The sequence below is a fragment of the Tamandua tetradactyla genome, chromosome 6 (assembly GCF_023851605.1).
Source record: "Tamandua tetradactyla isolate mTamTet1 chromosome 6, mTamTet1.pri, whole genome shotgun sequence".
Classification (NCBI taxonomy): domain Eukaryota; kingdom Metazoa; phylum Chordata; class Mammalia; order Pilosa; family Myrmecophagidae; genus Tamandua; species Tamandua tetradactyla.
Genome location: NC_135332.1, coordinates 7,272,178 through 7,299,609, shown reverse-complemented (window position 1 = coordinate 7,299,609; position 27,432 = coordinate 7,272,178). Strand labels below are relative to the sequence as shown.

Here is a 27,432-nt window from a genome sequence, read left to right as displayed (position 1 = left end):
GCATCGTAATTTGAAAATAATAAGAAAAGCCTACGCATCCACATAAAAATCAGACAATTTTTTTGTGTTTAGATAAAGGGAACATGGATGCTATTTTTGTGAGCTCCCCTATCTCCAATAATACAAAATTTTAATTTAAAAGTGGGTGCAGGGAGGTTTTGTGAACACGATTGTCATTACTGGTGTTCGCCAGGTGTTTCTGCTTGCCCTCTCTGCTGGCACACGGTAGCGTTGGACTTCCAGCTCACCCATGGTGGCTAGACACCCACGAGCTCATGTTCCAACTTTGGCACATGCTCAACCAAGATGGCGGCCAGACCATCGCCCAGATGGCAGCCAGACCGACATCTGCATCAGCGCGGTCCCTGAGTGACTACAGAGAGCAGAGCCCTCTGGCGACGCACACCGCACATGTAGCAGTAGCAAGAAGCAAAATGTGTTGCCTTGAGCTTTGGAGATGTTTTAGGTTTTTTGTTGTAACAGCAGGACCTAGGCTGGCCTTACTGATATGTGAGGCTCAGTTAAGATGCAAATAGTCACATCTTTACAACAGAGGACCCAGAGGAGGGAAAGCCATAGCGTTTCATTTGATGGCATCCCAAAGCTGGGAGGGGAACTTACCTACTTTAGGCAAAGAACAGCCCGCCTCTGCCGTCTTCAGTGAGACCTTCTTCCGCCAGGCAGTTGTCTCCAGGAGAGCAGGCCTGCAGGTGTTGGGGAGGCCAACCTGGTCGCCGTCAGTCCAACTCAGGGCTGGGAAATCGTGCCAAATCCCCAATCTTGAGATGAGTCACCCTCTCTACATGATGACTCGGAACATCTCGGGCCCCTGGCACTGCCCCCTCTTTCACTTTCAGAACTCGGCAGTGTGAATGGTATAGCATGAGTCAGCCTTTCCCCACCACGGCAGCATCCCGCTCATGTTCCAGGCAGACCAGCATCTGAGTTCTGCCCCTCAGCCCTCCAGAGAGGAGCCCTGGAAATCTCTGTCACTGTCTCGCTAGCAAGTGCCCCTGCTCACGACGCCCAAGTCAGAATGCCTGGGTTAGGGCCCTGCTCCTTCCACGCCAGCTCTGGGCCCCTGGCTAGGGCACATCACAGAGCCTCAGTGATCTCAGCTGCAACCTGGGCTTGTACCTGCACCAGAAGATTGAAAATCAAAGGGGAGCGCGATACCCACAGAGCACCCCACACGGTGACTGGCCTGTAGAATGAGCCGGAGAAATAGATGCTGCTGCTCCTGCTGTCGTGGCTCTCATGGCTGCTGTCCCCCACATGCTCCTCGGTGTCCCCTTTATCAGGCCACACATTCACAGTGGGCAGTGACAAAACTTGATGGGTTAAGGGCACGTCCCCTACCTGGGATGCAGTGACAGGAGGAGCCCTTGTCCCTAATCCTCGGGGCCCTATCAAGGACAGAAAGCAAGACCAAATCTTAAGACTATGCCACAAGGGTGTCTGGTCTTGGGGCTTTTCTTACACTTGGGAATCTTACTGGAACAGATGGCCTAAAGGAGCCCAGGGGATCCTGCCAGCCCCAGCCTGTAATGATACATTGGGTTAAACCTGTGTCTTTGCTGCAGGACTTCTCAGGGCCTTTAAAATGTAAATGTTAATGCAGATCTCCAGAGGGGATTATGGGGTGCAAACTTTGACCCAGGAATACCATGTAGGATTAACACCCTTTGGGGTGTGACAGGATCCAGGAGTTGTACATTCAGTGGAGTTACACAGGGGACTTGGTGGTAAAAGTCCTCTATTGACCCACGGTAAATAGGATCCAATCCTTGGCACAGGAGTTTCCATTTCAGAAATTAGCCCTTAGGGGACAGCTCATATGGGCAAAGCTGGTTCCAATGCCTTGAGACAATTCAGCAGGTGTGATGGGGCCAGGGCCCTTCACAGAACATCCCCAAACAATTCCTTGCCTTCCACATGAATGGAGAGGAGAGAGAGGGTGCTGCTGCTCTGCTCCTGGTAAATGGAAGTGGCATGTGCCCCCCCACTAAGACAGGTGACCTTCTGCAGCCTGCTGTCCCCAGTGGGGTGTCTGCTCTCATCCTGGGGTGCACGTTACTTCTGCCATGGAAACTCACTGGGGCAGACTCTTTCTGCTGTGCTCCAAATCATTCACAGGCAGGATAATTTCAGTTCTCCTCACCCATCTGCATTCTTTTAACCAAATTAAGCACTTTTTACACCAGGCATTCATAACCCAAAAAGATCTGTTTATCTCTATTTCTAGGCATAAATAAATAAGTAAAAGAAAATATTTAAGTGGCACAGTCGCCCAGCCCCCTGCACTCACGTACCTGGTGCCAAGGTGGAGTTCTTCATGGACTTGGCATCTTCCTGGCCGTGGCTCCAGTGCGCTCACCCAAGGCTTACTGGGGCCAGGGTTGGGGCAAGGAGTAAGGTTGGGTCTCAGGGTAGAAGATGAACAGGTCGGGATGGTCCGCACATGGTGAATGGAGAGGGAGCTACTTGGTTCAACTGCTCTGTCTTGCTTAGCGGAGAAGTCTGATGATAAAAGATAACTTACTGAATGTGCATGGTCATCTCTGACTCATGATTTGTTTTAAATTTAAGCCAAACAGTATCACGGTGTGAGCCCTGAGCATGTTGGTCAGTGTGACCATGACTTCTCTTTTCCATGAGAAGGAAAACCTAACGAGATACAAGGGCTGACCCCTGGTTTGCCTTCTTCATCCTAAGCCTGACCTTGGCTACGTCAGTGGCAAGCATTAGGAAACTGCCCATAAACTCTCCCATTCTGTGTGCCCAGCTGCCAGATGATAGGTAATCTGGCACGTCCCTCAAAATTAAACAGGTGATGGTGGAAAAAAACTGAAGGGGCTTCCAGAGCCAGCCTTCCTTTCGGGGGGATTCCAGAAGCCCCTCCTGAGCCAATGCGTCTGCTTTTAGCAGTGCTAAATATTAGGCCCTTTGCATACACACCAGAAACCCGTTTTTATAGATTGGAAAATTGTGCTTTAGAGAGGTAAGGTGCTTACCTATGGATACCCACCTAGGAACTAAGAGACCTAGAATTTTGGTCCAAATCTACCTGACTTAAAATTCATAACCTCGGGCGGTGCGACCGTGGCTCAGTGGCAGAATTCTCACCTGCCATGAGGGAGACCTGGCTTCGATTCCCGGTGCCTGCCCATGCGAAAAAAAAAAAAAATTTCATAACCATCCCACAGCTCCACCATGTCTCTCTCTGTCAGTCTGGAAATTGTAAACCCAGCTGTTTTAGTTTCCCAGTTGCCAAAGCAAATATCATGCAATGGATTGGCTTAAGCCACAGGAATTTGTTGGCTCATGGTTTCAAGACTAAGTCCTAAATCAAGGCAGTGCTTTCTCTCAGAAGGCTGTGACACTCTAGGGCTGGCTGCTGGTGAACCTTGGTCCTTGGCTTTTCTGTCACATGACAGTGCATATGGCGGCCTCTCCTGGCTTCTCCCTTCTCTTCTGGGTTCCACTGACTCCCAGCTTCTGGTGCTCCCTCCATGTTCTTCTCTCTCTGTGACTTTCCCTGTAAGGTCTTCAGTACTAGGATGAAGACCCATCCTGATTCATCTGGGCCACACCTTAAATGAAGTGACCTCAGCGTGAGGTTCTGTTTACAAGAGTTCACACCCACAGGAATGGATGAAGTTTGAGAACACGTTTTTTTCTGGGGTACATGTAGCTCCAAACTCCACACCAATAGAAGAGGACAAGGGAGGTATCCAGTGGAAGTGAAGCTCCCTTCAGCTGCTACCATGTGACAGGCCACCGGCTTCTCTCTAGGAATGCAGGCCCACCACGGGGCAGCTCCTTCTTGCAGGCAGCAGGGCCCCACGTGAAGTCCTGGGTTGGGGAAGGCCCTTTCGCCCATTCCAAAATCCACTTTACTCCATGTTCAGAATCCAAAAGCATTAGCATTCCCCACCCCACTCCCTACCTTCTGAACACAAAGCCATCTGTCACCTAACTTGATCATAATTAGACTTTTAGCCCATAATTACAAGATTAATGGATTAATTATAATTTATTTGCAAATCATTAAAAGCATTTCTCAAAAACATTTTCCCTAAAGAGCATTTTGGGCTGCCCAGGACAAGATAATTAAAGGGACAGAGGGAGAATGAAAAGCACATAACCGCCAGCCTAATTAAAGATAAATAAACCTGCAAGTTAACTGAGCTGCCTCTGCAGCCCGCAGTGCGCCAAGAAGCCTTCATGCTGAATAGGACCTTCAGACATCATACGAGTGAATCCCTCTGCCTCAGCATTTTCCCCTCTTACTCTTTTCCGGAACAGCCTCCATTTGATGGTGAAGATGAAGATGAACTCTTCCAGTCTATAATGGAGCATAACGTTTCCTACCCAAAGTCCTTGTCGAAGGAGGCCGTTTCCATCTGCAAAGGAGTAAGTAGACTTAGATTCCTTTAATGACCTTGGGACCAAAAGAGTCACAGAATGAAGGTACATTCTTCACCCCCATAGGAGATGGCAGAAGTACCACCCACCCCCCTTGGCCATCGAGGGCTAGAGCTTGGTGACCTGCAGGCTGTGTGGTGGGAAGAGCGGAGCCCAGAGAGTGGGCTCAGATCCCGGTGGGACCTCTGGGACTCAGGCCCAGTCACCCAATCATACTCACTTCAGTTTCCTCAACTGTAAGGGGGCAAAAATAATATCAACCTCCTAAAGCTGTGGCTGGGATTAACGGAGGTAATCGCAGGCCTTTGGAAAATGTCTTGCCTTGGTTGATGTGGCTTGCTTGGTTCTTCCTCTGCTTTTTTTGGCAATTGAAGAAAAATTCTCATACCCATTTTGAAGTGGCATTTAATGCATTCACAATGTTGTGCAGTTGTCACTTCTGTCTGGTTCCAAAACATTTTCATCACCCCAAAAGGAAATGCCAAACCTATTAGCCGGCACTCCCCATTGCCCCTTCACCCCAGACCCTGGCAACTACCAATCTACCTTCTGTCTCTGCAGATTTACCTGTTCCAGAATAGGTATATCATACAATAGGAATATCGTACAATCTGTGTCCTTTTGTATTTGGCTTCTTTCATGTAGCATGTTTTCAAGATTCATCCATATTGTCAAATGAATCGGGATTTCATTCCTTTTTATGGACAAATAGTATTCTATTGTATGGATATGCCAAATTTTGTTTATTTATCTGTTGTCATACATTTGGGTTGTTTCCACCTTTTGGCTATTGTGAATATTGCTGCTGTGAACACTGACGTACAAGCATCTCTTTGAGTCCCTGTTTTCAGTTCTTTTGGATTTATACCTAGAAGTGAAATTGCTGGGTCATATGGTAATTTTATGTTTAATTTTTTTAAGAAATATCAAACTCTTCTCCACAATAGCCACAACATTTATATGCCCACCCGTAATGTATAAAAGTTCCTGATTCTACAAATTCTCCCCACACATGTTATTTTTCAGTTTCCCTTTTTATTATAGTAATTCTAGTGGTGTGAAATGGTATCACATTGAGGTTTTGATTTGCATTTCCCTGATAACTAATGCTGTTGAGCATCTTTTCACGTGCTTGTTGGCCATTTGTATATCACCTTTGGAGAAATATCTATTCAAATCTTTCTTTACTTTTTTTGGGATATGCACAGAAATAGACACAAATCATAAGTGTACAGATCAGTGAATTTTTACGAAATGAAAACACCTGTGGAAACACACCCAGGCCAAGAAACAGCATTTCCAAAGCCCTGTAAGTCCTCTCTTGTGGTCACTGCCCCCTACCCACCCCAGGTAACAAGTATTCTGGCTTCTAACCACATGGGTTAGTCTTGCCTTTTTTTTTTTTTAACATTATGTAAATGAAATCTTGCAATAGGCACTCCTCAGGCCTGCCTTCCTTCACTCAACATTGCAATTACAGGATGTGTCCACTCTGTTGTATGTGGTGGCAGCTCCTGCTCTCATATTGCTGTCTAGTACTCCATTGTGTGAATAGACCGCAACTTATTTATCTGTTCCACTGTTGTGGGCATTTGGGTGACTTCTGTATTGTGTATTGCGTTTGTGTGTTTGGTTTGGGGCTGTTACAGATGGAGCCCCACCGTGATCATTGGTTCATGAGCTTTGCTTAATACATGAACGTATTTCTGACCAGTAACTACTGAGAACTGGGCCTGCCGGGTCATACCTGGGTTAGTTTTTAATGGCCAAGGCTTGAGTCACGGAGTGATTTCAGTCTTAGTAAGACAGAGCGCGACTCACTCCTCACAGTATCTGCTCAGGTCCCTCCTTTGGGAAACATTATCACGTGTCTTCCAAGGGCAGCTCACTTCAAAGGGACACTTAGGTCAGGGCCTGGTTCTGACTTGGGGGACTGAGGATCAGTGTTTGCTTCCATTCCTGTGGTAGGCACTAGAAATTTTTCTAATCCATAATATTTTGGTTCAGGCAGTAAGTCGGCTTCTGATACTTAACATCTTCCTCAACTGTGATGCTGAAGCTCACACGATCGACTGCCTGTGTGTCTTTTTACCAGATATGTAGACAGAAAAAGCGGCTCTAAAGCAGATAGTAGATGAAGATGCCTATTTAAACTCTTCTTCTTACGTTTGGCCATGGGTCCAGATTGCATCCCAGTTTTTTTATTCATGGAAGGCATGTAGGAAGGCATATACCTGTCAATGTCATATTCGTGAGTTGGCTTGACTCTGTGCAAGCCCCTGGGCTTCTGGCTAAGCAGAGGTGGGGCCGAGCACAGGGAAGCCCTGCCTGCTAAGAGGTGCCACCATCCAGCATTCCCTTTCTCTCCTCTTACTTTCTAGCTGATGACCAAACACCCAGCCAAGCGGCTGGGCTGTGGGCCTGAGGGAGAGAGGGACGTGAGAGAACATGCCTTCTTCCGGAGAATCGACTGGGAAAAATTGGAGAACAGGGAGATCCAGCCTCCGTTCAAGCCCAAAGTGGTGAGTCAGGAGAGCAGCCCATTTCCCTGAGCCCACAAAATGCTCCCCAACTTTCTGGAGAAAAGAAGCAGGTGACCCCCACCTTCAGCAGGGTGAGGTGTAGGGCTAAGCACCAGCATTGCCCTCCATCCTGGGGTCTCAGTAGCCAGGAGTCCTGCTGACATTGGAGAGCAAAGACAGTTCAGGCAGGCAGGGGGGACCTGTGCACTCCTCAAGGGGGGCTGCAGAGCTGAAGCGAGTGCAGGCCTGCTCTGTGGATTGCACGGCATGCCCTCCCCATCCAGCAGAACTGTAGCTGTTTGCTCTGAGCCCTTGGAAAGACTCTGTCTCCAGCTTTCCAGAACTTTCCTTGACTGCTGGTGGCCCTAAAGCATAGCTAATTCCTGGCTAAGTCTTAGGCAGGCTGTGGGCACAGCTCCCACGTTGGTCATTCTCCTTGTTGGAAATGAATGCACATGCATTGAGCGCCATTCAGACTCTATCTGACTCCCCTTTTTTTCATTTACTGAATGAACACTAAGTGCAGGACTCTGTCTCAGTGCTTTACAAATATGAATTCACGTAATCCTCACAACAACCCTGGCTTACAGTTGAGGAAACTGAGACATAGAGAGGCTGAGTAACTTTCCCAGAGTCACGCAGCTGGCGGGTGTTGGAACCAGGATTCAGACTCCGGAATCTGCATCCTTACCCAGTGCACCACGGTGTCCTGATGGCTGTCAGTGGTTGGTTTTCTGGTTGTTCGTTGCAGCCAGTGTTTGCTGTTCTCACTGTATGTTTAGGGACAGACCGAGATTCTTTACGTTGGCAGCCTCCTCACTCATGCTAGTTGCCACTTTGCAGTGCGTCCAAGGGAATCGGCTTTTGCCTGCATCCCATTTCTTAGGGGCGGGTGGTTCCTTCCAGCTCTGCCACCACCTCTGCCAGCTCTGGGTGGAGATTGCATAGAGCCGCTTTATTCCACAGTCAGCTTCGGAATTGTCCATTGTGTTGTTTTGACCCAAATCTGTCTCCTCTGACAGGGTCACCACCCTGAGCAGGCAAAAGGGACATTCCAGGGGTGACAGAGTTATCTGACGGGGTAACACACAGCCTTATTCTTAGAGCAGCAACTTCCTCAACAAATAAGCTTGCGTGTCCTCTGTGCCCAGAATAAAACCGCTGGTGGTGAGATCCCACATGATTTTATTTTTCCAAGATATTTTTAGCACAGAGTGAAGAAAAACCAAAATTAACCAAGGCAGTCAACTTCTTCCTGATTCATCATTTCAGACAGGGTCTTCATGTACCTGCAGCCCACCTGCTCTTTAGCTGGTCCAGGACTCCAATTTCAGGGGATTCTCACTGATCCCCTTTAATTTACATAACCAGGGGACCTGGTCTAGGGGGACAGAGACAGAGTGACAAATGATGCTGCAAATGGTCTCAGCAGCTAATTCTGCTGGGGATATCCTTTTTTCTCTTTTGTCTTTTACATTTGCCCTCTTACATTAAAATATGAAAGATGCAATAGCATCTTCAGCGCGGCTTAGCTTCTTTACAGGATCAACCTGGAGATACATACAGTGACTCGTGAATCACTTTCAGAAGATGTGAGTGAAAAAATCAACCACCAAACAATGTTTGGCCTATCGATTCCCTGCTTCTTTACAGAAGAAACTGTTCCCTTCCATAGTCTCCCACTTTTGTGGATACCATGTCTCCAAACTGAGATCTAGTGAAAATAAGAGGCTGACACTGCCCTGGCAGCAAGAATGTAGCTGTCCCTGTGGGCCGTAAAGGTTGATGGAGGCGAGTCGCACGCTGGAGGCGGGTCACACGCTGGGGGCGGGTCGCGCGCCTGGGGCGGGTCGCATCCTGGAGGCGGGTCGCGCGCTGGGGGCAGGTCACACGCTGGAGGCGGGTCGCGCGCCGGGGACGGGTCACACGCTGGAGGCGGGTTGCACGCTGGAGGCGGGTCGCGCGCTGGGGGCAGATCACACACTGGAGGCGGGTCGCACGCTGGAGGCAGGGTCACCCATCCAGGCCCTTGAGCTGTGAGCAGCGTGTGCTCATTCATTCATTCCTGGAGTGCTCCTGCTCGTTCTGCTTTGTTTTTTTTTTTTTGAACTGTTGGTTGAAATAGAAAGAAAGAAAAAATTGCCTCTGTTGGTGAGGAAACAGCCCCAGAACTCACAAACGGGCAGAAAAGAACGGACCAAGGCCCTGGAACGGGAGGTTTTGTGTGAAAGGCCCAGCTCGGTGAGCTCTCACCAGAGGGAGGGGAGTGGCCCCGTCTGCTCGCAGCGAGACCTCCTGGCAAACCCCAACTTCTCCCGGTGAATGGGGCGCAAAGCAGGAAGGAGGGAGAAAGAGGGACAGAAAGGAGACCAGACAACAGAGAGACAAAGGCAGTGGGGGCGATGAGAAGGGGCAGGTGGCAGACTATTTGTCTCAAAGCCGAAAAAGTCAAGGGCAAAGGGATAAATGGGGAACGTTCTGGTCCCTGAGATAGCAGAGAAGAGCCACTTGAGAGCTCAGTCTCCACTGGGCCCCATGCCACGCCACGCCAGGCGCCCAGCAGCAGAAGCAGGGGGCATTTCGCGACACTGCCCCCTCCAGCGGCATCCTGGGACGTGACTGTCCGTGCTGGAGCTGGAGGACCACGAGCCAGGAGCAACCCCAGCCGTCGAAGAGGACGTTTGCGACGGAAGAAAGCCCCTGAGTCAAGATGTAATCCAGGCTCCCAGACGCGCCGTGGTTAGCACACGAGGCCACAGGAGACTAGCTGTGTAGGACAGTTCTCCTACGATGTGCTTCCCCATCTTCCTCTGGTGAAAAGTGGAGTTCCCTGGTCCAGAGCTAAAAGAAGAATCAAAGGGTTTTACAGGTAAAATACAGAGCCAAGTGTTCTTTGACAGGCGGTTTTGTTGCTTCAGAGAGGAGTGAAGCAATGCAAGCCTGCCCATGGCGGCTGAGCAAACATACTGCTGCCAGAGGCTTTATTTCACGTGCACAGTGACCGTCCTGAGAGGAGTCCCTCCTCTGGGCGGTTTTATATAGGGCCAACTGGCAGTACTTGTGTGCTTTGGTGACATCGGCGCAGTGCTCTTTTAAAAAAATATTTTTATAGACAGATCTTCACACACACACAGTGCGTATTTGGTGGACAATCAGTGGCTCACGGTATCATCACATAGTTGTGTATTCATCACATGATCATTTTTAGAACACTCCAGGAAAAGAAATAAAAAGAAAAAAGAAAGCATTCGTCCATCCCATATCCCTCTCATTGACCACTTGCCCTGTGCTTCTTTTGCGAGTGCTGGGGCATCAGTTTCCCTGAGGTTGATCAGATCAGGGTCAAAATCAGCTGTTTTCACAGCAGCACCGCTTCTGGTTCCCCCAAAATCAAACCTCCAGTTATTGTAACATACCATCAGAAGATTTCAGGTATCATGATAATTTACCGGGTACTTCTGCAGATCAAGTTTTCACGTTTGTGCTGGTAGGATCAGAGGTTCATCGTCTTTGCTTTATTTTACTTTTTTGAGCTTCCAGTGAAAGCGCATATAACTTCCCTAAGGAGGGAACGACTTCCAGCCACTGGTCAGGCCCAGAGTTTATTGGGAGTGATCGGTGCTACCTTCGTATACTGCCCTTTCGTCATCGTCCTGCCTGCCAAAGTGACCTTACCAAAACTGACCTTTAGGCCTAAATGCCATGTGAAATGTGAAATTGCACTACAAAAGACACCCCACACCGTGGCTGATCCATCAGGAGGCTCTGCGTGGGACGTGGCATTTTGTTGCAGCGTTAGAGTCAGGGTCTGTGGTGTGGCCGTGGCCTGGATTCTGTCCCAGGTCACGTATAAAGGGGAGCAGAGGGAGGGTAGCCTGCACATATCCCAGCCATGGAGGTGCCTTCAGGCGAGAGTGAGACCTGCCTACCTGGTAGGAGAGGCGGGGTCCAGGGGAGCAGCACGTGTCCCCAGACAGCCCCTGTGTGCAGCAGGGAAGGAGAGGATGGCTTCTAAAACTCGAGGCCACCCTTGATTAGAGACTGGTTTGTTTCACTAAATAAAAACAAACAGCTCTATATTCTCCCAAAGACGCAGCCACAAAACTCTTTCCTCTTTGGTACAAAATAAAAAAGCATAAAGCAAGCTGGCCCCAGTGATGTCTTCACAAAATCTCAACTTGGAGGATCCCCTGGGGTTGGCGTCCATTTGTACATGTGTCCCATAGATGCAAGTGCCATCAGCACAGCATTTCACTGACGTTCTTCTCGACAGACCTGAGACATCAAAAAAGAGGCTCATTAGCATCCTGAGGAACCATGGAAGAAGATATTTCTTTTTTTAAGTTTAAATTAGATGTCATGGGCAGGCAATGGTGGCTCAGTGGTAAAATTCTCGCCTGCCATGCCAGAGACCCGGGTTCGGTTCCTGGTGCCTGCCCATGCAAAAAATAAGAAAAAAGAACTGTGGCCTCTCACCTTTCTCACCTCTGTCTTTACCAGAATGCCCACACATCACCTCTCATGTGTTCTCAATAAACTTTCTGCCTGCTTACGCTAAAAAAAGTAAAGTAATATAAAAGATGTCACCTCCGAGAAAGGCTACTGTTCAGTTATTGAGGGAGAAATGAGAATATCCAGGTTCTTTCCAGTGGTCCCAGGCAAGTGAGGAGGGGCTGGTGAAGAATTCCTGCAGCCAGCCTGCTTAGCCTAGCAGCCTGAAAACTCAGAGCAAAGTAAAGCTCAGTCTTTCTGCTTCACCTGAAAATAACACGCCAGGGTTTCAGTCCCTGCAGCACACCCTCAGGAGACACACGCGTGTGAGCTCGGGATTCTGACCCAGGGTCACCTTGAACCTTGTAGACTTTTATCCCGAGTCGTTATTCACAGGAAGAGAATGTCCAAGAACAGCTTTCAAATGTCCACCATCCCACCCATGATAAATAAGAGTTTAATGCAAATATTGGAAGTGTAAAGTTACTTGATTTTTCTTTTTTTCAATTCTGTCTGTTAGTACCAAGGAACAGAATAGTTTAGTTCACAGGCAAGCCAAAGACATTCACTGCCCTTAAATGGTTTTGTGAGAGAGAGAAATTAATGCATAAAGCTAACACCAAGAGATGTACCCCAGAGTTGACAGATACTCAGGACATTTTGGAAACAGGCCTGCTGTCATTCCAGGTAGCCTTTCTTGGGAAATTACTTCATTATTTTATCAGAATGAGACAGGACAAAAAAGAAAAAGAGAGAGAGAGAAAAGAATAGCTCTTACAGGACACTGCTGCCTTTGTAGCAATAGTGACAGAGAAAAAGAACATTGAGACAAGAGGAGGTGCCGCTGCAGCAGGAAGACCCAGTCAGAGCTGATTTTCCCATCTACCTCGAAATCCTTTATTTTATGGTGTCGTTAGCTTGTTTAGAGAGATTGTTGGTGGTTTAACTATCAAAGTTAGTGTAGCATTCCTTTTATTTAAAAAAAAATCTTGAAATAATTTCTCATTTCAGACTTGAGTTGCAGAAGTAGAATAAAGAATTTCTTTGTGCCCTTTGCCCAGATTCCCCAAATGTTGAGATGTTGCCATGTTTGCGTTATTCTTTCTGTCTCTATCTCTGTGTGTGTGTGTGCGCACAGACACGTGCACATGTGCACATGTATTTTTTCTGAACCATTTTGGAGTAAGTTGTGGTCATAGTACACGACTCTTTATAGCTAAATGACTCCATGTATATTTCCTAAAAACTGGGACGCCTCATGTTACTGTGTTTTTTTAATAAGTATTCTAAAAAAGAACAACTGATGTATGCAGAGCAGCCACTCTCCAGGCCCAAGAGTGAGGGCCCTGCAGTCGCTTGTCTGCGCTGCAGCAGCCTCGCCTCTTCTCATCGCTTCTCTCCAGCAGCAGCGTCCTCCCCTGGGCCTTGGGGTTGAGCAAGTCACGGTGACACTAATCAACACCAAGGTTCTCAAGACCCCGGAGGAGCTTCGCTGACGACGCGAGAACACATACCCATCTTTGGAGATAAGACTGTATCACTCATGGTGCATTTAGCTTTGATTTAAGCCTTTAAAACCACTCCAAGAGCATCTTTTACTTGTCTGATTAGAGAAGAGCAGCTTCCCCATTCTTTGATGATTACTTCTCCCAATACTCTTCTGCTGTAAAGAGATGGGAAGGCGTGAGACATTTAAAGTAATAATACGGCTGAGCGGCTCTGTTAGAAGCCTCGGGGAGCTCCGGAGGTGAGTGGTGGGATTGACAGGCCCCGTGGGCCTGGTTCTGTGGGTTGACCAGAGCGCATTGTGGGAAGAGATGCCCCTCGTACAGGTGCTCCGTACGACACCTTCTCTTGGGAAAGGATCCACAGCCTCTCGAGCTGGCCCTTACGGTAAAGTAAGGCCACGTGGAGGTCAGGCATCTCTTCCACGGACCTGGGCCCAGCATCAGCCAGAGGTTTTGCCCTCCTATGCATATGACTTTCAACCTACAAGAACTGACTCATTGAAAGTGTGGTCAGTAGCCTGTATTTAGCAGCACGTTCATCAGTAAAATCAGCCTCCCTCTGGAGCAGACCTTGCTCTTTCTGAGAACGTGCTCTAAGGCATTAGCTGGGATCTGTTTCATTTTGTCTGAAAAGCTGGTGTGTGCAGGTGAATCAGGTCCCATCCCCTCTTAAAACAAGACTACAAAAATCCTGGCTCCATGTGGTGGAATACACACTTGAAAGTAGAGAAGGGAACAGAATAAAAAGGTGTTCTCTCCCCCTCCCCAGCCTCTGGGCCCACCAGGCACTCTTGGCTGTAACCTCCCAGGAAATTGTGTGCACATGAAAGCAGAAGCGTCCTGTTCTGCACCTCGTGTCTTTCACATGGCAGTATGTCTCTCAGAGGCTTCTCCGTGTCCACTCGTCATTTATGTCACTCTTCACGTGGCCGTTCCCAGTTCTTGAGTTGCAAGGCCAGGAACTGACTGTTCTCCAAATACTCTCCTCTGTCCCTTCTTGTTCTCCAGACTTTCTGTACCAAAACGCACTGGCTTCAGTGGGCATCCAGGCCTTCGGTGAGCACATTTCCAGAACCTGGGGTGACTAAACGAGCAAACTAACTTCACTCGTTAACTCTTAACCGTGTGCTCCCGCTTGCTCCCGAGCATGCTGATCCTCTTACAAAGGGCAGCCCCCCGCTAGCTCCCAATGGCCAGACACCCTCTCTGGGTGGTCCTGGCGTGTGACCCTTAGACTATTATCTCACAGGAGTCCCAAAGCAAAAGGTTCGACTTATTTCTGCTGTCGGTTATTTAACTTATATGAAGACAGCGGACAACCACAAGTCGGAGAGCTGTCCCCACTTGTTCATGGAGTTCGTCCTAATGCACTCTGCTCAACCATGGCCAGTGCTCAGGTCAAACCCCAAAGCTGGAACTTAGAATACATGTGGCAGCTCCCCTAAAAGGCGAAGCTCACCCTGCTGCATCTCATCTCGTCACTGTTAAGAGACATTCCCTACCTTTTATGTTTCAATTTTCACAAGTTTGCAAGAAGCCTTTACTTTTTATTTGTTCTGCACATATCCTGCTCTTCTGGATTTTGTTCGGTCTTGCTTTCCAATGGTGGTGTATTTTGAGCTGCTCCTATTCACCCTAATTCCTGGCCTAGTGACTGTGGAGTGATACTTTACATGGCAGAGACACCAAGGAAAAGATCAGGAATGAGAGCAGAACAGTCATCGTTCATTCTCAGTAGCCTCTCACAGGTGAGAGCCACCACCAAACAGCCGACTGCTGCAGAGCAGGGTCACTTCTTTCCCAGTACCCTGAACAAAGAAAAGGGCTGTGAGCCGACCCACCATATTCCACTCAGGGATCTGGAGAGGAAGTGTACCATCCTGGATTCCACCCAGAGTCACACCTCCCCTTCAGTTGACACGCATCATTCTGTACTTTGCAACATCTTAACCATGCCTGCTTTCTCCTGGGTTCATTACATCAGTTGAAGATTTTCACCAGATGAGTGGGCCTGTCAAAACCAGCAGAGGAGTGAGTTCCTGAATCTAGAGATGAGGAAGGGAGGTAGATTATTAAGAGCATTCATTCATCCTTCCAGTATCAACCACGTGCCTTTTACGTGCCAGGCACTAGTATGAATGTGGGCCTGTGTCTGCATCATCCCTAATCATCTAGACACAGCCTCGCACTAGTTCATTGATGTTCACAGCTGCTGTAGAAAGTGGATAGTCACGTCCCCATTTTATAGATGCAGAAACTGAGGCTCACAGAGGCTCAAAGCTGTACCATGGGGCTTTCTGAGCCCTAGCTTGGTCCTCCACCCTCTCCACCTCCCATTTTTCCTAAGGTGTTGGGCACTATCCTGTGAACACAAGACATCTGTTCTCAGGGAACCCTTTAGGGTTCCTTGGGCTGCCTCTCACCAGCTCCCCCACCCTCCATTTTTCTCACACACCAGTTGTGTGATGCATCACCTCCCAGGTGGCAAAAGCCTGCTTCGGGAAAGCATATGGGCGGCCCTTGGAGGTGAAGGCAGTGCACCCCCAACCAGCAGGTTGCCTCACAAGTAGCGGGTGCTGCCTTTAGTCCTGTGTGCCCTTGGCTGGTCTAAAGCTCCGGGCTGTGGAGAATCTGACCTGGCCTGTTGTCGCAAGCTGTCAAGGCTGCCTTTAAGCAGCTGAGGTAAAAGCCTTCCTGCTTCACCCTGAAGAGCGCTGGGAGGAGGTCTGCAGCCAGGCTCGCTTTAGTTTTCACTCACCCACTCACTTATTTGTTCCATCTGTTCATTCACACCTTCACGGGTACCACTTTTTCCCAAGGTGGTGGGCACTGTCCTGTGAACACAAGACATCGGGTCTCAGGTCTTTTGACCTCTTCTTTAGTCTCGGTGCCTCTTCCTGCTCCCTGCTCAGATCCAAGATGGAGCCTGAGGTCCATGGCCCACCAAACTGGTGGTTAGGGGTAAGGCAGGAGGGAGACTCTTCCCTACTTTAGGAAGGCAGTAGCTTGTTGAAGCTATTGTTTATCCTTCCCCAAAGATCCCAAATGCTCTTGTTTCCACTATCCTTTGCAGTTGGTGGTTGTGATAAGAGAATAGTTGACGTTCTCCACACAAACACTCTTGAGAAATGGGTCATTCAGTATCTTCCCTAATTTGATGTAAAGGAAATTGTCTGTTTCTGGGCCTAATTTTGCTGAGAGCTGTTAAGAGTTCATTTTTAAAGGGCTCATTTTTCAGTGGTAGAAGACTAAGTGATGCTTCTCATGGTCTTGAACCTGTGGTAAAAATAGCTTTGGCAGGTAAGCCATTGGCTTCTGGAACTTTCCCGTAGAAGATAATTTGTGGATACTGCAAAGATGGTATCCAAAGGAAAGGTGCAGTCTTTTCACAGAAGAAATGCACAAATTTAAAGGTAGATGGATAGATGTCCAGCTAGTGGAGAGAGACCGTTTTGCCTTGGCATGCCTTCCCCTCTTCCTTTCAGGAGCTTCACATTGTTTTATGTGTGTGTGTGTTGGAGGGGGGTGTTCCTTCTTGCTTGTCTTTGCGTGGCTACTGAGTATCAAGAAAAGTTCAAATGATCTCTTATTATTCTTAAGGAAGCATGCCGCCCTGCCTCTGGCGAGCACTTCCAGTAGATTCACAATGAGTGTTGATTAACGGGGTTCTGAAATAGAGTTCCCACAGCCAACTCCACTGAGGCCCTAACTTGATTATGATGCTTTTGACTTGGGCTTCTGCAGCTTCCCCATTTTTTGCCTCTGCTAATCTTGTTTGGACTCCCCATTGCCCTCACACTGACCTGGGACCTACTCAGCTTCTCATGACCATCTTGGTATATCCCAGGGTTTCTCGACAGCAGCGCCAAAGACATTTGGACTGCACAACCCTCTGCTCTGCGGGTTGCAGGATGATTGGCAGCATCGGTGGCCTCTCCCCATTAGATGCCAGTAGCACCCCCTCCCCAAGTCATGCCAACCAAAAATGTATTCAGACATTGCCAAATGTCCCTTGAAGGGCGAAGTTGCCCCTGGCTGAGAACCACTGGTATATCCAAAGAAGGCTATTTCTTTAGCTGTTATTATCATCATCAAGTAGTACCCAAATGGCAGGGTGGGGGTAGGGGAGAGGGGTGGCCCAATGGAAGTCGGCTCCTACTTGTTTGTTTTTGGCTGATGAATCTAGTGCAGCTTCCTGATTAATTTCTGGGAGGAAATAACATGTGCTTATATATTCCTTGAAGAGCTTTTTTCGAATGGTTCTGAATGGCCTGTGCATGTGGGGTGATATGAATTGCAAAAGTCCGCCTGTGTTGACCTTCGCTTTGAAACACCTTGTGCTCTTTGAGGCATCTGGAATATTGAGTAAAAGCTTTGCTGTCCCACATGCGGGAGGCAGGGCTGGTGTCTTGAGCAGCCCTGATAGGCCGTGTAGCCTCTGCAGAGTGTTTCGAAAGGCCCCAAGCAATCTGCTCCCTCCCCTCCCCTCCCCTTCCCCCCACCTCCTATGACCCACGCAAACCCATCAGTGATTGTGGTTCCAAATCTCCTTGGGTTAGAGTGGATGGTTGCTTATTAAAATGAGAACAACCATAGAAAGGAAAGCTATTGGTCATGAAGACCTTATTTTGAATTTATAATGTACTTTACACCTCAGAAGGTACCTAGGGGCAAGTTTTACTTGATAAGAGGATGGAAAAATAACTCAATTCCCAAGAAATGCTTGTAGGTGATAGGGAAGGGATGTGAGAGAGGAGGTGGAAAAGTACACCCATGAGACTAGACTGGCCTTCAAAAAATAACAGCAGGGCGTGTTGAGCTGTCACCACTGGGCTGGGTTCTGGGCAAAGCACTGTGCATTTGACCTTCCCAGTAGCCCAGGGAGGGATGTATGATTGTTCTCCCCTTTTTACAAATGAGGAAGTCAGTGGACAGCACTTCACAGTTTACCCAGAGCTCTCCCCTATTAGTGATCCAGGAATGCCTGGCTAATTTAAAACTCCTGTTTGCTCACAATATATTCATGCTGTCCCTGTACTACTACCAGCTGGTAAAGGGGCAATAATTTCCAATGTTGACAATCATTATTTGTGTCGTAAGTGAAATTCCTAATACTCTCTGTTTCGGAGTTGCTCTGTGGTCCTGGGGACTTGAACAAGCCACAACACTTCCAGGAGGCTGGGAAAAGTAAAGGGGACACCCCTTTCCTTTTGGGGCTGTGTTCCCAAGCGGTGCTGCTTAAGCTGCTATGTTTCTCAGAGACCCGAATGGGGCAGCTCTGCCTGCAGCCCCCATTTGAAGATCCTGGAGGAGAGGAGTATCCAAGACAGCCAGCTGGCTTTGCTCTGCTGCCTCAGTGACCCCAAGGCACCAGTGTGAACCTCCTCCAGCCCCAGATCCCACCCCACCAGTGAACTCTACATCAGCCTGTCTGCCGGTTGACCAGATGGCTCTAGATGTGTATGAATTCCAAATGAGCCCAAGAGAGAATTTCCCAGCCTTCCCCACATTTAGCCTATACCTATTTAGAGATGAATTTGGGGGTGGGGGTTTCTAGAACATCCCAGTTGGAAGACAAAGATAACACAGATTTTACTTTTTTGCACATTAATGCCGAGAACCCATTGCAGGGCAGAAACATTTCTGTTCTCTCCATTGGGGGATAATTACTTTCGGTCCCAACAAACATGGAACCATGACTGGTGGCCACGCGAGAGTGTCATTAGTGCTCGCAGCACTGCTTGTTCTGCGAGGTAGAAGTGAGATGAAAGGGGCTGCCCCGTGGTTGCTGCAATATTGCCAACTGCACATTTCCATGTGGGGTTTCCGTTCCATGGGTGTTCGAAGATTTAACATCGAGTAACCCTCTGTCATTGTTTGCTGTGCCTGGCTTTCGAGTCAAGTAGAACTGCAGTTCCTCCAAAATTCTTCCTGCCTAACTAGCTCTCAATTCCCTGGGCCATGTTCTTCACTCCCCAGAAAGCTCTCAGAGAGCATCTCCCCCGTGCTTTGTAATATTTCCTGATGGGTCTTTCTTTCTCTTCTTTCTCCACAGTGCGGCAAAGGAGCAGAAAACTTTGACAAGTTCTTCACACGAGGGCAGCCTGTCTTAACACCGCCTGACCAGCTGGTCATTGCTAACATAGACCAGTCTGATTTTGAAGGGTTCTCGTATGTCAACCCCCAGTTCCTGCACCCCATCTTGCAGAGCGCAGTATGAGAGGGACCAGCGAGAACAAAAGCCTCCCCAGTCCCCAGCCCTTCCAGCAGTGGGAAATGATCCTTAACCCTAAAATTTTAAGGCCTTCACCCCATTTCTTGTTCCAGATGAAGACCTGAAAATTGTAGGGTTATTTGTCCAAATGGGATCAACTGTTCAGGGTCTCTCTCTTAACAACCAAGAAGCATTATCTTAGTGGAAGATGACATAGTGTCCAGTGTAATTATGTAGAAGTCACGTCTGGCTGTAGGCTAACCCTTCCTAGAAAGCAACAGACTCTTGCCCTTTTTTGGTACGATTTGATACATTTTCCATCCCCTCCGTCTATTGATTGTCATCGTTGGGATCCACCACCATGTTAATGTGAACCTGCCCCGGTGGGCTAGAAATATCTCCACCTGGAATGAAAAAAAAAACAAGAACAGGGGACCTAGAGAGCGAACAGTGAGGGATTGGGGATAGGGGAGACTTCAAAAGACCCTCTGCTTCAGTTGTCTGCCTCAAGGGAAACAAGCCCTAGAATCCAAGAGAAGGGGACAAAGCTAGTCGTACTGGAGGGTCAGTGACAAGCTCACTGTTCCCACACATGAGGTGTCATAACCCAACCACAGTCCAGCAGTAACCAGGTAAAAACAAACCAACAGGAAGGAGAGAAAGGAGACCTTCAGTGCATCTGTCACCAGGCACCCTGCTTGGTTGATAACTAGCTTGATACTTGCATTTCTTTTTAAGAGGCCAAATCTTCTAAGGACTCTGCTACACGAGCATGTGAAATCATTTCAGATCAAGGATAAACCAGTGTGTGTGTATGTTCATTTTAATCTCTAGGAGATTATTCTGCAACCCAGGGTGCCATCAGCAAACATGCCACTACCTAAGTGTGTTGGTAGCCAACCCCACCCACCCCAGTATTTTGCTCCCTCGTTTGTTACACTCCATGAGAAGCTCCAGTGTAACCACCCCCTTTTGTACGTATTTATTTACTAGGCTGCAGTGTCGTTCATGAGAGTACGATGTACAGTAACTTAATCCAAGTGCTGACCAGCATCGGTCTCCACCGATTGATTTCCCCCCTTCTCCAGCGCTTGGCATCCTTTTAGGGATGCCAGGCCATCCGGTTCTGCTTCCCACTTCCAGCCCATGTGGAATGACACACCTGGAGCTGTGGGATCAGGAAACCTGGATGCGAAGCAGCTCAACAGAGTTTCATTGCTAGAAGGATTTTAATATGTTTTGCAAATGCATCATGCAATGTATTTTGCATGTTTATAATCAACCTTAATAACAAGTGGATCTATATTATTGATATAATTGTATCAGGTATAAAAAGAGTATTATAATAATTTTATAAGACACAATTGTGCTATATTTGTGAAAGCTCTTGTTTCTAATCTGCTTTTATGATTAAGTTTTAGGTTAATTCTTTGCTGCTGTGCTTCAGCCTCCACCCCAACTCCCAGGGACCCCCTGCTCATTGGCACTGTTATCAAATATATTAATTTTTTAATGTATATCTAATTTCAAAAATGAATGGCTACTTTACTTGATTTGATTAGGCTTTTGCTATGTGTGTATGTATATATATACATATATATATATATGTATTTTTTAAAATATATATATATATATTTGATTCTGCCTGCAAACCCAAGTTTTGTTTGAGGGGATTCATTTTGATAGGAGACTCTCACAGCCTCTTAATGCCGTCTTCTGTTCTGATTCCTGGGTCTGTCTTCCTCTTGAAGCCAGTGGGAGGTCTGGAGTCCTGTGCCCCCAGTTCGCGTATGCAGAGGTGGTGTCATCACAGGCCACATTGATTTGGTTTGATTTGGTTCTTCCTCTCAGCCTCGTGGCCATTAGTAGCTCTGGGCATGGGAGGCACAGGCAGGTTGCCTTCTTGCCATGGCCTCAAGGAGCCCCGGGAGCAAGCCTCTGTCTTGCCGTGCCTGGGACAGCCAGGGCCGCCTGGCCCAGGCCCTCAGGAGGTCACCCTGTAGCCGAGCCTGGCGTCAGTCCCTGTTGCCAGAACTGGGCCTTGCGGTTCTTGTGAGGACACCCCTTCCAGGAGGTGCCGATGGCGTGCAAGACGCCCCAGGAACCAGACTACTTACAACATGAAAGAAAGGTTCAAAATGGAAGTGACTCTCACCCTTGGAGAGATCTGCTCTGCTTCCTCCTAATTCCCAAGCACTTCTCCCAGCTTAGGCCCCCTTGGCCTTGCCCCCTGGCTCGCACCTGAAACCACGTTCCTGTCTAAGGAGGGAGCCCAGACCCTCCGGAAGCCTCGGTGGAAGGAAGAGACCACAGGAGTGGTGGTGACCAGAACGGGCGTCCCTCCTGCGTCTTCCTAGACCGCAGACGTCCCAGCTCCCTTCCTGCACTCCTGCTACTCAGCCCGGGTTTGGGAAGCAGCTCCTGGCCATCTGGTCGGGTGACAAAGGGACCAATTTATAAAAAGAGCCAAAGAGACATAAGGGCCGGTCGTCCTGCCCCAGGAAGGAGTTGCAGGGTGGCCCCTGCTCGGCCCCGGGGTTGGGGGGGCAGCCCAGCCAGGTGCCCCTGGCGCCCTCTGGGCCGGTCGTTCCAGGCCCCAAACTTTGCTTGTTTCACACAAGCAGCAGGCCCAGGCTCTCCCGCCAACAGCCAGCACATTTCCGAAGTATTCGTATTCCTACCTGAAAAATATTCAACATCTCATCTCGCTTGGATTCCGTCTAACGTGTGGCAGAGTTTTCAAAGAAAATACACTGGCTGTGGGGCCCCGCACACGGCCTCAGTGACGGTGACTGGAGAGCAGACCTGGGGTGGGGTGGGGGTTGTTAGCACGGTTTGACCTGTCGTGGCTGTTGCTGAGTCCCAAGTCAGATAAAGGCCAATGGGGTAAGATCTGAGCAGCGGTCCAAGATGGTAGTCATTGAAAGAAACAAATCAAATGCGCAGCCATTAAAACTGTTATCCATAGACCCTGTATATAAAATTCTATGGACTTCTATGGAACTGTCCCACGTCATGTGAATCGTGTGAGGTAAAACCGCAGGGGACTGCTGCTGCTTTAGCTGGAGCGACTATTTCAGAGGCAGGGTTCCTTGAAGGGCCAAGCCACTGGAGGACTCTCTAGTAGAAACTGCCCCAGAGCCACCACTGGGCCTGTGGTGGTTTAGGCTGCCAGGGAGAATCTGACGCAATATGGGTCTCCTGTCTACAGGAGCCATTGGGCTGTGACCCTAAAGTTCATTCAGATTGCTTTGTGGTGTTTTCCATTGGAAGGTAGTCCCCGCTCATTGCGGAAACTTCTCTCTGAGGTTGCAGGCCGGCCGGCTGGCAGCCCTTCTCTTAGCATCTCTTGTAAGTCACTAAGTGCTTGGTTCCAATGAAAATATCAGGCGTCTGCTGCCAGGTGTAGCCCTGGAGGTGGACGGAAGGCTTACTTCAAGGCAAGAACCCATTCAAAAGGTGGATGCTAGACCAGGAACCAAAGTGATTGCCCTCTACCATAATTACTTCTCTTTGATCCCACAGCCTGGCCCGAGTTCCTGCAGAATCATAGTCTGCCTGCTTTCATCAGCTGCCTTAAGCTTTCTTGTTGCAAGGTTTGGTAGAAAATCTGGAGGTCGTGAGCTTTCTGGAACCTTGGCTGGTATGGTTGATTGAAAGATTATGAATGGCCAAGATTAATGCAACCGAGCAAACTATTTGAGCACCTTGCAAAGCTGAAGTCCTCAGCAGAGTGTAGTGAACGGCTGGGATGGGGGGCAGAGATTCCAAGAGACCTCCCCCACACTGCTATTCAGAGAAGGGAGAGATCAGTGCAGGCTGAACTCAGCAAGGAGTTTAAGGAACAGGGTTTGGATGTATCCATAAGAATGCTGAGTGTAGCAGGAAGCCAGGAGGCAGAGGGTGTGTTGGGAAGGACGCTGCTGCCATGTCCATCAGAGGTTGTCGGTCCCAATGAAAGTCACCAGCTGATGGCCCTAAGGATGTGTCTACTGCCAGAGACATAGTCTCTTCCTCCCCAAAGAGCTTGCCCCAATGTCGACATTACCTGCTGCCGGAAATCCCCTGCCTCTCTCTCCTGAGATGCGTCTCACGGTTGTCTGGACAAGGCCAACCCAACCAGTGCACCCCAGAAGCCAGGAGGGTCCCATCCATCTTCCTCTCCAGTGTCAGTGGCTTCCTGCCGAGAGTTATGGGCGCCGAGGACGGATGGAGAAGGCGCAGAAAGAACTACCACCACAGCACCCACTCGATTGCACCTAGCAGGCGAAATTTGCGTTTTTCTGGGATTTGTTTTCTCAGTACTGAAGAGGAGAGAAAAAATGAGTCTGTTTTTAAAGGGCCTCAGAAAAGCAACATCATCTGACGAAGTGATTTTCTCGCTTTGGTCTTCATCTATTTCTTGAGTGTCCACATCACACCATTTCCTTTTTCTCTCTAACCCAGCAAGGGCAGGAGTTCTCCCCTGAGCACACCCAAGGTCACTCGCGGACATGAGAGTGCATGATGGAGGGGGAGCTGAGACAGCCCCGAAAGAGGACACACCCGGCACCCTGCCACACCGCCCACGGCAGGGGAGAGCGTTACCCGGGAGGCGGGTGGGGTGGCGCTGTGGCTTTCATCTGTACCAGAGAGAGAAGGAGCTTTGGCTTGTCAGTGGCTGCACCTAACAATATTGGGGGATATTTTTTTAAATTATTCTCCCTGAGGTGCTTTGGGCTACATTTTATGAAATCCACCAGACTGTAAACCCTTCCGTCACTTCCCAGTTGGGCTGATGTGGGAAAGCTAAGAAATGCTGTCGATTTCTGCTGTTAGAAGATGCAGAAAAATAGCAGAGGTTACTGAAGTTATACATGGATGAAGGCAGTCTTCTGGAAATCATGTCAACTGCAATTCTGTTCATTCCACATCAGGGGCTCTCTGGGAGGGAGGGTGGAAAGTGGAGCAGCTGTGACCCCTCCGCGTCTGCTCTGTGAATTCAGGTGTCAGAATCCATGTGGGTCCAGCTCAGTAATCAAACAGCCTTACAGTGGCCCTACACTAAAGCCCCACAAGTTCCAAAGACTTTTTTTTAACTCTTAAGGAGAAAATTAATCTGTTCATTCCAATAGAACAACAGAAAATACTGGGCTCTTTGTACTTTTTTATAGAGAACTTTAATAATTCAATTCTTCTTTTAAAGTGAGTTTTTAAAATAGAGTTACTGGCGATTTCATAAGATCCCAATCACGTGGCACCTGTCAGAGACCCGAGCTGGGGCCAGCTAGAGCACCCCTGACCTGCACCCCTGCAGGGTTGCCCAGTGCCGTGGGGTACAGAGTCCACGGCCGAATGACTCGAGGTTCATGTGGCACCTTTTGGCTACTGATGCCTCTGTGGTTTCAACAGAGACTGGGGACAACTCTCAATAAGGCCTAAGAACATTTGGTCCGTAAGAAAGATGACTGTAGCGTCCCTTGCAGATGTGGCCCTTGCAGAGCATTCCAGGGGTGGGGTGGGGTAGGGACCTGCTCCCTCAGCTCTGCCCCCAGACCCTGCAGGTCCCCAGGCTTCTCCCTTTTTAGTAAAGATTCAGAGGTGCCCTGTAAGGCTGTTGGCCACTGGGCAATTCAGAAACACTTCAGTATCCCGAGGAAAGAAGAGACAGCAGCCAACACGCCCACTGACTGGCGTGTGTTTTACAGCGCTCTCTTCTGTGAGTAGACAGAACCCTACTTTTCAGAAAATAGTTATCAAGTCCACTTTCTAAGAACCTTTTTTTCTAAAACAAGACAAAAGAAGGCTTTGCATTTTTCTCATTCAGCAACAACTATACTAGCCTTGTCTCCTCTACTTAACTTTAGGAGTATCTGTTCTGTGCTTCTTCGTAGGCTTCTGTTGCTATTCTTTCTGGAAGGATGCAACTCTCTTCTCAAGTGGTTTAGTGGATTCTTCAAAGTCACTCATGAAGGCGGTTATTCTTTTGAGTCTAAATGTTTTTCTAAAAGTTCACTTCATATCCCTTGTATCAGAGTCTCTCTGAATATGTTTTCTAGAAGGTCAGAAACATTTGAAATCATTGCTTTTGGTACATGATTGTATGTGTGTGTGTGTGTGTGTGTGAAGGATATGCCATGTTGAAGTCATTAATTTGAAAACATCATACAAGACCCCAAATTTGTATGAAGAAGGAAGAGAAGAGCAGGAGGCTGGGATTTTTTCTTCTGTGTAAGCACCTACTGACAAAATGTACAGGCCATTCAACTGTCCAGTAACATTTGGTTACATAGCAGGCGAGATGGATGTATAAATTTCTGCATTGCTTTCCTCAGTCCATGTAACCTCTAATCTTCGCCTGCATGATATGCTTTGTTAGGTACATTAATCGTAGTTTGGAAGCAAGTGTGTGTGAATAAAGATGATGATCATTCCTTAGTGTACTTGGTCTTGTTCACATTCCTTTACAGCCTTGCGATTCTTTTTCATCAAGCAGCGCCACCAGAAATGTTTGAATCTGGACATACTTCCTGCAACACTTCCATCTTTTCACCCGTTTCCTACGTGATTCTCCGTCGGAATTCACGTTTCCTTAAAATACATCAGGCTTTGAACTGAAACCCAACAAGTACTGGAAATAAAATAGCGGTGGGCCACTCATCCATTCATCATCCATTCACCGGACACCTGCTAGGGAACCAGGATTGGGGCCAGGGGACTGGGACAGACAAGAAGACGGGTGTGGGCCCCGCCTGCATGGTCAGTCCCCTCCCACTGCAATGAATGGATTCCAGAAGGGTTTTGGGAAAATATTTTTCCCAGTGATGTGAATCTGGGGGGAATCCAAGCATTGGGAGTGTTGGGGAAATATAACTAAGAACAACATCTCCTTCCAGCCTGGAAAGCCTCTCCACAAGGGTAGAAGGGAAAGAGGAACCATTTTACTTTTGAATTAGCACTAAACCAGAATGCGATGCACGGCAGGCTGCCCGCTAGAGAGACTGTGAAGAGAGAAAGAGGGCTCATCCTTTGGTGCAGCTAAATGGACACAGCCCATTTCCTGCCTGTTCTCAAGACGTTCCTCGGATCTTTGTGACCAGAGGTGGGTTTGCAGTTTGGAGTCAGTGGACTTCTGCAGTGAGGCCCATCTGCCCCAGAAGTTGGGAGACAGGGTGTTCTGCTCCTTGATGACTGCTTTTCAAAGAGATGACTCTAGGGTCCTGGGGAGACAGCTAAGTAGTAGGACTGGCCGGGGGCTTATTTAGCCTTTGACGTTGACAGGAGCTTTTCCCTACAAATATGCCTTTTCAAGCACCCTGTAGGCCCCCACAGTGGACTCAGTCTCAGGACTGCCACTTCCAACGTCCCCAGCCCTGCTCCAAGATTTTTCATGGGGGGAGATGGGGAGAAAATTAAAAACACCCAGCATTTTAAAACTCAGTTATTATCGAGGGAATTAGCTTCCAAAAGAATAAAACAGTAAAAACCTAACATAATTTCTAAAAGCCTAGGGTCAGCCTTGACAGTTGTAAACGCAAGCAAATTTGTCTTTACAGCTTCCTGGCCTCCTCATGGGGGGGTGCCCCCTCCCCACGCACACTGCCACTGCCGCCTCCCCACCTGCACCCCCTTCCAGGCCTGCCAGGGCCCCCAGGCCTGCTCCCGCCCATGCACTCTGCACCCGACCCGGCCTGGCCTGGCTCCGCTGGCTCCCAGCCCTCGAGGATGCCCCCAAAGCGGGTGAACACCAGGCTGAGACGCTGCGGCCTCCCAGCCGCGTCCTGGAAGTGAGGGCCATTTCAGCTGCCAACGCAAGGGCAGGCTGGAGAGTCATTTTCAGGGGAAGTAGAGGCAGGGGTCGCTGGCCTCCGGGCTAGCCCCGCGCTTCACTCTGGATGGGTTCATCTTATATGCACATGTGGCTTGTGACCTTCTCCCGAGAAGTCAGGTGGCTTCTTAGCCCCCCTCAGCTTCCACCAGTGCACCGTCCCCTCGTCCTTTCCCCGGGTCGGGTCTGTTTCCTCTCTCTTCACCCCCCCGCGGGGTGGCGCGGCCGCCCTGCACCAAGCACCCCACTGTGGAGGCCGCGGGCTGGGGAGCGCCCAGGCCGGCCCCCCAGCTTTGATCCTACGGGGGTTGCCCTAGAGGCTCGGCAGGCTCCACGGCCAGTCCTCCTGGGCCCCCAGGGACCGGGGGGCGTCCCGGGGGAGGTGGCAACCCCCACCCCCAGCCCCGAGTCCTCAGAGGCGGTCCCAGCCAGCCCCCACCCCCCACCCCCCACCCCCGGCCC

General features: G+C 48.9%; 1 protein-coding gene across 2 annotated transcripts in view; it reads left to right on the top strand.

Annotated features, from left to right (window-relative positions):
• The window catches only part of PRKCA (protein kinase C alpha), a 446,150-nt gene extending 420,575 nt beyond the window's left edge, over positions 1-25,575 (top strand). The window contains exons 15-18 of one of the 2 annotated variants that reach the window (XM_077163626.1): positions 4,309-4,416; positions 6,810-6,950; positions 13,958-14,005; positions 19,005-25,575. In XM_077163626.1, coding sequence (XP_077019741.1) covers positions 4,309-4,416; positions 6,810-6,950; positions 13,958-14,005; positions 19,005-19,169 — 462 coding nt within the window. In that variant the 3' untranslated portion in view covers positions 19,170-25,575. The remainder of the gene's footprint in view (positions 1-4,308; positions 4,417-6,809; positions 6,951-13,957; positions 14,006-19,004) is intronic. The other variant, XM_077163627.1, reaches the window with a different exon arrangement.
• The last annotated feature ends 1,857 nt before the right edge of the window (positions 25,576-27,432 follow it).